This window comes from Culex pipiens, chromosome 2, assembly GCF_016801865.2.
Source record: "Culex pipiens pallens isolate TS chromosome 2, TS_CPP_V2, whole genome shotgun sequence".
NCBI lineage: Eukaryota > Metazoa > Arthropoda > Insecta > Diptera > Culicidae > Culex > Culex pipiens.
In genome coordinates, this window is record NC_068938.1 from 48,064,959 (window position 1) to 48,073,300 (window position 8,342).

The 8,342-nt window shown below is 38.9% G+C and overlaps 1 protein-coding gene across 1 annotated transcript; it reads right to left on the reverse strand.

Annotated features, from left to right (window-relative positions):
* Window positions 1-5,504: 5,504 nt before the first annotated feature.
* Window positions 5,505-7,848, reverse strand: LOC120428323 (prolactin regulatory element-binding protein). The gene is made up of 3 exons (XM_039593320.2): window positions 7,553-7,848; window positions 5,943-7,050; window positions 5,505-5,874 (listed from the first exon to the last, which is right to left on the reverse strand). Exons 1-3 carry the CDS (start codon window positions 7,691-7,693, stop codon window positions 5,789-5,791), a joined length of 1,335 nt encoding a protein of 444 aa, XP_039449254.1. The 5' UTR covers window positions 7,694-7,848; the 3' UTR covers window positions 5,505-5,788.
* Window positions 7,849-8,342: the final 494 nt, after the last annotated feature.

An 8,342-nucleotide genomic window follows, 5' to 3' on the forward strand; every position in this document is an offset into this window, starting at 1 on the left:
AAATTATGGGGAGGGAGGATTCTCTCCCTGGCTCTCTTTTGGTAGCAAGCCAAGCAAGCCCTTTCTTCTCTGTTGTTCAGTGTTGCGCGATTCGGCGACGCCGAATCGCCGGTGCATCGCTTAAGCTAGAAAGAGAATTGAGAGAATGGACAGAAAGGTATATTCTAAAGACAGATTGCATTCTCTCTTTAGTTTAATAATTTTCATGGAAAATATTTCACTTATATCATTTTATTTTCTTCTTACTTTACATTAAATTAAATTGTAAATTTTACAATATTATTATTTACAATGAACAAAACAATATCTTAAGAGGCAGTATTTGTAAATATTGCTCGGTTTGTTCTAGAGGTCGTATCGAGGTGCTCCGATTTTGATGAAACTTTCAGCGTTTGTTTGTCTATACATGAGATGAACTCATGCCAAATATGAGCCCTCTACGACTAAGGGAAGTGGGGTAAAACGGGCTTTGAAGTTTGAGGTCGAAAAAAACATTAAAAATCTTAAAATTGCTCGCATTTCCGTAAAACTTCATCAATTCCAACTCTCTTAGATGCATTCGAAAGGTCTTTTGAAGCACTTCAAAATGTGCCATAGACATCCAGGATTGGTTAGACTTTTTCTCATAGCTTTTGCAAATTACTGTTAAAAATGGATTTTTTTAAACCTTAATATCTTTTTGCAACAGCCTCCAACACCCATACTCCCATAGGTCAAAAGATAGGTAATTTCATGGACTATAAGCCTTCAGAAATAACTTTTTGGCCAATCGCAGTTTTTCTCATAGTTTTTCGAATTTTCTATAACAAACATTTTACAACGTTAGTTTTTGCCCTGTAGGCCGTCATAGCGGCACATATTGGTCTCAATTTTGTCATATTCGGATTCCTCGGACAATTTCACGTAAATTAGAAGTATTGGAGTTGTAAATTTGAATGGAAAAAATGCCATTTAAAATCAATTAAAATATTTTTTAACATTTAGTCGGATTAGGGGAAAAACAGATATTCGCCTACTTGATACAGCATTTGACGTTTTGATCACAAGGTAAATAAGATCTATTTTTTTTCGAAAATGCTTTATTTAATTATTTTTGAAATCAAATTTACAACTTCAATACTTCTAAATTACGTGAAATTGTCCGAGGAATCCGAATATGACTAAATTGAGACCAATATGTGACGCTATGACGGCCTACAGGGCAAAAACTAACGTTGTAAAATGTTTGTTATAGAAAAATCGAAAAACTATGAGAAAAACTGCGATTGGCCAAAAAGTTATTTCTGAAGGCTTATAGTCCATAAAATTACCTATCTTTTGACCTATGGGAGTATGGGTGTTGGAGGCTGTTGCAAAAAGATATTAAGGTTTAAAAAAAATCCATTTTTAACAGTAATTTACAAAAGCTATGAGAAAAAGTCTAACCAATCCTGGATGTCTATGGCACATTTTGAAGTGCTTCAAAAGACCTTTCGAATGCATCTAAGAGAGTTTGAATTGATGAAGTTTTACGGAAATGCGAGCAATTTTAAGATTTTTACCCACTTTCCTTAGTCGTAGAGGGCTCATATTTGGCATGAGTTCATCTCGTGTATAGACAAACAAACGCTGAAAGTTTCATCCAAATCGGAGCACCTCGATACGACCTGTTACACATTGGAGAAAAACTCGCTCTTAATAAAAAAATTATGAAGCAAAAAAACTCAAACATTCAATATTACGCCCTTTTGAAATGTTAGTCTTGATTCAAAATTTGTAAAAATATTGTTTTCGAAAAGATCAGAAAAATTTAAGAATGTTTATGTTTTAATATAAAAAATTGGACCATTAGCTGCTGAGATATCGACATTAGAAAATGGTGGGTTGTTTGGCTTTTCTTTAAGGTGAAGCCGTTGATCATTTTCGAAGAAAATTGATCATCACTATAAAATATTCTGTATTAAATTCAATTTAACGAATTTCAGCACCAAAAGGTATCAGCATGTGCCGGCCGGTTGTTGCCTTCTTGAAGCCACTGAAAGAATTTTTGATCGAAATCAAATGTGCTTCAAAATTTATATAATTTTGTGGCACAGTCATTGACGTCCTAGTTGGCAATCATTGATTAATGACGATTTCAATAACTTTACAAGGAATGGGATAATCGTTACCAAAAGGAATCAGCATGTGTAGGGCACTATTCTAAACAACTTGTTGAAAAAATTTCATCAAAATATTGAAAGCGAGGCAAAATTTATATCTTTGAACGAAAAATCATGACAATGATGGAAGTCTTCACGTATACGCACTTCGGAAGGAATCGGTCATGAAAAATTTCAAATGGGCAACAGCGGCAGAGTAAGCAAGCCAGAGAGAGGTAAAGAAAAGCCCCAAGAAATCGCTCCCTCTCCTTTGTTCTGCTGTTCGTAAAGCTGTTTCTTGACCCCTTTCCTTCCGATCAGCGTACTAGCCTTAAGCCGTTGTATCTCAGCAACCAGAGGTTTAATCTTCAGTGTCTCTTAGAAAATTTTATTGCAAATTTTCTGAACTTCTCAAAACTCATGGTCAATATTTTAAAAAATGTGGCTATATGTATCTCGAAAACGGAGCCCTTCATCAATAAATGTCAATTTTACATAAAAAAATAAGGTCAAAACTTGTTTATGCATAAAATTTCGATTTTTTTGTAAAAATCACCATTTAAAAAAAAAACGTATAACTCGGCGGCAGATTTTTTGACCATACTTCTCTGTGACTCAAAAGTTGCGGGTTTTGTCCCCTAAAACAAATCAAAAAATCTCGATAATCAATAAATAGTTATTTTGGGAAATTGAGTTTTTGTAAAAAAAAAATTAATAGAAAAACAGGCAAAACTTTTTTCAGTGTTCCAAATAATCAAACCATCCACATTAACGACCCCCCGGGTCTTTTGTGGTCTCTATTGCTAGTTTCTGCTCGAACCTAGGAGTCCGAAGGCTTGAATGGGGAGAGCACCCAAACCTCTTTCTACTCCAAGGAACCTTCCACCCCAGTGTTTGAACTGACGACCTTTGGATTGCGAGTCCAACCGCCGCCAGCGATTCCACGGGTGTAGGCTTATGGTACGTTCGTTTGAAGAGCCGGTGCGGCACTGAGTGCCGCACTCGTCGGTGCCAGTTTTGGTTCAATCGAACGTCATTTGTCAGTGCGCGTGGAACTCGCATGAAACTGAAAAAATATCGAGTGCGGCACTAGAGTTTCAGTTCCAAGATGGCGGCGAAACTCGTGCGGAACTAGCGCGAGTTTCTTCAAACAAACACTTTGACAGCTCTAAGTGCGGCACTCAGTGTGGAACTAGCCATCAAACGAACGTACCATTAGTTTGGTGTGTTGTTTGTACTTATGGCATGGAGACAACTCCTACACCTGGAATGACTTAACGGCCTAACAACCAAGGCCGGGACCGACATTTTACTTCCTCATCCGATGGAAGGTTGCAGCAGATGGGAATCGAACCCAGAATCATCCGCTTACAAAGCGGACAGCGTAATCATTCGGCCACGCACTGCCAGTGTTCCTATTTTTTCTAAATAGTCCTCAACAATGCCTACAACCGAGCCTACAACTTTGCCGAAGACACCAAATTGATCAGAAAAGTTACTCAAAAGTTACAGCTTATTTGAATGTTTACGTACCATTTTTGTATGGACAGTTGTCAAATAGAGTTATCTACGTGCGCATGTATTGCGTATCCAGGTTTTTAAGCGAAAATGGCGTTCGAAAGGTGAACGCCCGAAATGTCAAAATCACGCAGTGCTACCAACATTACGATAAAAGTGTGCCATGGCATGACAGCCACATTTTTTTTTCTAATGTTGGTGTTGCTGCGCGATTTTGACATTTCGGACGTTCACCATTCGAACGCCATCTTCGCTTCAAAACCTCGATACGTACACGTAAAAGATTGAGGTTAAATTTTGTACCACCAGCAAAACAAATGGTGCCCTAGTGTGTGTGAGATCGGGCTTAGATAACTCTATTGTAATTGTAAGGAGACTTGTATGGGTTAACTAATGATCCAAAATAGCTTCTTTGGTCAAAGGAAAGGCCCCCACAAAATTTGAGCCAAAAAAATAAAATAAAAAAATGGTTGAAATCGGCCGATTTCGTAGAGAATTGCTCACGTTTAAAATTGGACCAATAGTTTCCGAAATATTGTCATTTAAAAATTACAGGCTAATTAGGTGACACTTAGAAGAAATATTTTTTATCAATTTTCTTTGTGAGACTGTAACTCTGAAACTAATAATTGTTCCCCGACTTTCAAAGTCCCAGATAAAAATTTATTGGGATATAAAAATCGGCTATTTTTTGCAATATTATTTATTGTATATTTTATTCGGTTGAAACTTTTTGGGGGCCATTTTGAGTCATTGGTTCACCAATACAAGTCTCCAAACAATATTGGCAGATCAAAATATTCAAAAATCCATAGGGCTTTTGTTAATTTGATTTGGTTAACCGCGGTGGATTTTCTTGAAATAATTCGAACTGTCAAAAATCCACCAAAACATCTACCACATTGATCACACAAAAAACTGTGGTAGAAAAGTATCCACCGGTAGATCCTTTGGTGGATTTTTGACAGTTCGAATTATTTCAAGAAAATCCACCGCGGTTAACCGAATCAAATTAACAAAAGCCCTCATATGTTTTGAAAGAATTTTCTGATCGATTTAGTGTCTACGGCAAATTTGTATGTATCGATGAGGACTATTCAGGAAGTAAAGAAAAATATTGCAATGAGAAAAATATTGCAAATTCTTAAATTAAATTCTTTTTTTCACTAAACAAAATCTTAAAATCGATATTTTTTATTTTTGAAAATTTTAAGGAAAAATATAAAGAACTTTTGAACTATAGAGAGGCACAAATTTGTTAGCCGGGCAAAATGTGACTTTTAAAAATATTTGTACTAGCCTTACAGACAATTCTAAAGGGCAATAATAAGTTTATTTTATCTAAAAGAATGCATTTTGTCGTTTTTTTTTTTTGAAGTACTCTTCAGTGACTTTTTCTGAAAATATTTTTTGCGAAAAGTTAAGAAAAAATCCAAAAATATCGTCTCAGAAATATTACAGATTGGACCTCTTGTTGCTAAAGTGAAGAAAAGAAAAGAAAAACCAACAGGAAAATTGATTTTCAAATCCCCATTCAAGCAACTCCCATTTAATCAGCAACTTACTAATAGTAGGTAGTACAACTTTTGATGTTGAAAAATGCAACATTTGGTAATTTTCTGATCTCTCCGAAAAAATAATTGAACCTTTTTGAATCAAGATTAACATTTTAAAAAGGCATGATATTTAATATTTGGCCGAATATTTTGCTTAAAAATATTTAATGTGTTGCTTGAAACGGATTTTGGATAACCTAATAAGCGGAGTTATGACGAAGTGCACAAATTTCGACTTTTATTTACGGATTTTGACTCAGGATTTTTCTAATGGATTAAAAAGGGAGGCGTAAGAAACAAAAACAGACAGTTTACTTAATCGTTCTACAATTTATTAGAATATAACAAACTAAGGCGAATAAATTAACACATCTTGCACCTTAAAAAGCTATTTCGCTATGTGTGTGGGTCACGTAGTTTAAACTTAAGACAAAAAGGTAATAATATAGGCATATTGTTTTGTTTCGTGTTTTCCTATCGGCATACATTCACCAAGTTTTTACGCATCATAAGTTGTATTCTCTGTACAAAAAAAACAACAACATTTAGATAACACAAGTAGTACACGTCTTTTCCTGATCGCCACTCGCGTTTTCACAGGCCAATGTACGAGCAGAAGCAAAAGGTGATGAACAGTATCAGCACGATTGCGAATATTGCCACCCAGGCCGGCAGCGAGTCTGTAAAAAATGAGAGAATAAAATTGATTATTACATTTTTTTTTTCGATTGCATTGGGGGCGCCTTACGTCTGTACTGCAAGCTGTGTACGCACACTCGATTGTCGACGGAGATGGACAGGACGGCTGCTTCGGTGTCTCCGGTAACGGCCGGTCCGTCAAAGTTGGTCACGGGCAGAAATTGCAGCCCGGTCACGAACATGGCATGCGCGTGCGGAACATGCAACACCCGCTGCAAGCTAAATGCAATGTAGATCGAAACGGACCCGCTGAACATGGTTCCGACGGCGACGAAGCGTCCATCGTCACGGACGGCCAGCGCTGCCAGCGACTCGTCAATTTCCACCACCCTGGACAGGCGTCCACTCTCCGGGTCCCACTGCTGCAGCAGACCCTTGGCTTTGCCGGATTTTGCGAACGGATTCGCCAGCGTGAACAGCCGATGCTTGTCCTTTTGTCCTTCGATAACGCCGTACCGACAGCGCTTCAGCAAGTATCGCGTGCCCTCTGGCGGGTTCCAAGTAAGTTTGCGAGACTCCTTTTCCGGATTGATGGACCATATCACACCGAGGCCATCCTTGGCGATCGAAACCACGTTCTTGCTGTCCGGACTAAAGTCCAAATCGTCAATCTCCTTTGTGTGAGCGGAAATGTCCGCCCGGAGCGTCATTTTGGGAAAGTTCCACAACCGCAAGTGGCCGTCCATTCCTCCCGTGGCCATAATCCTCCCGTCGGGGCTAATTCTCACAACTCGCTGCAGCGGTTCCAGCTCGGTAAAATCCGTCTGAATCGAATCGCCCGTTTTAATCTCGAATCGAATTTGCTTCCTAACCGGCGCCGACTGCTGCTGCTTGTCCTTTCCCTGTCCCTTGGTCTGCTCCGGAGTCTGGCCACCGGCGGCCTGTCCGTTCGACTGCTGGTAGGACACATTCTTGCGCTTTCGCATTCCGTCCACGGAACCCTCCGACTTGCCCCCTCCGATGACTTCGCCGTCGGTTGAGGTGATGATCGGATTCACCAGGTACATCTGGCAGTGACTCTCCTGGCCGGCCATCAGCAGCGTGCGCTTTTCGTCGTTTTTGACCGCCAAGTTCATCACCACCGTCGGGCCGGTTTCGTGCCGGATGACCTCGTCTGCGACGTATTTTTCACCGTTGTGGTGGACTTCGTAAATTTCCTGAAAAAATGAATTTGCGTATAAAGAATAAAATTAAATCCCTTTTAAACTTTTTTTTAAAGCAAAATATTTGAAAAAAAAAAAAAAATCTGGTCAATTTACTAAGTTTACTAGGTTAAAGATAAGAGTTTTTTGTCGTTCATCGCAAGCTTAATACTGAAGATTTGGTAAAAAAATGGAAATAATGATTCTTTGAATTGCGATTTTGTTTTTTTATTAGAGGCCGATGTAAATATATTTATTATTAAGTTAAAAAACCTCTTTAAAAAAACCTCTTTAAAAATCAAGGCCTTATTTTCAAAATAAGTTGGCGACCAAAACATTTTTAGAAGTTTTAGTGATACGTTTTGCTCATAAATAATTAAGTTTTCATATTTCTAATTCAAACTTATCGATTATTTTGCTAATTGGATTCTACGCCAGACAGCTCCATAGTTTTTATTGTCAAATTACAAGGCAAACAGTATATTTAAGTCACTATTTCCACCAAGAATCTACTCACAAATCCATTGGCCACTCCGGTCTTGGAGGCTCCGCCACCGCCCGCTACAAGGACGTGTCGACTGGTCAGCATCTCGATCGCGTACAGCGGAAAATTAACCCTCGCCAGCAGCCCATCGTTGGGTTTCCTTGTCGGGGCCATCACAACCCAGCTTCACTCCTTTCCCGACTGTGTCCTTCAAAATCACCGAGTCCCGATTCGCGAGTCCTGTCACCAATTAAACGGAATCTGCTACAACAGTTTCGAGTTCCGTTCGTCCGTGGACAGTGAAAACATTTGCCTTGGACACTACTTTCGCCTGCTGCCTGACAACTTCCACGTACTTTCTGTCAGTGTTGGGGTCTGCTGATTTGCTGTGGTAACGGAGCGAAACAGAGAGGGAGAAACGTCAAATGGGGGAAAACGTAACGCAGCTGTTTTAGTGCGCGCGCCGGTTTTCTGTAACGGTACGTAACGGGCAGTGGTGCATGTAAAAATAAATAAATATCGAAATAATATTTATTTAAAAAAAATTAATATATAATACAGAAGAGGTTTACATCGCAGTCGGGAGCTGGTTGGATGATCCTGGAACTGAATTTGGTGAGAGCGTTCTAATTTATATCATATTATATTACTGCATTTTAATGTTCATAATATTTATCAACCAATGCCCACTACTTCATTCGTCGGTGAAGTATCCCATCAAACCCTTTCCCCTTCCAAATCCGGATATCTTGAAGGTCGTCTAAGTTCTTAGGCATCTCTATAGGGTATCCAATCATCAAATCCCTCCCCACCTCCCCCGTTG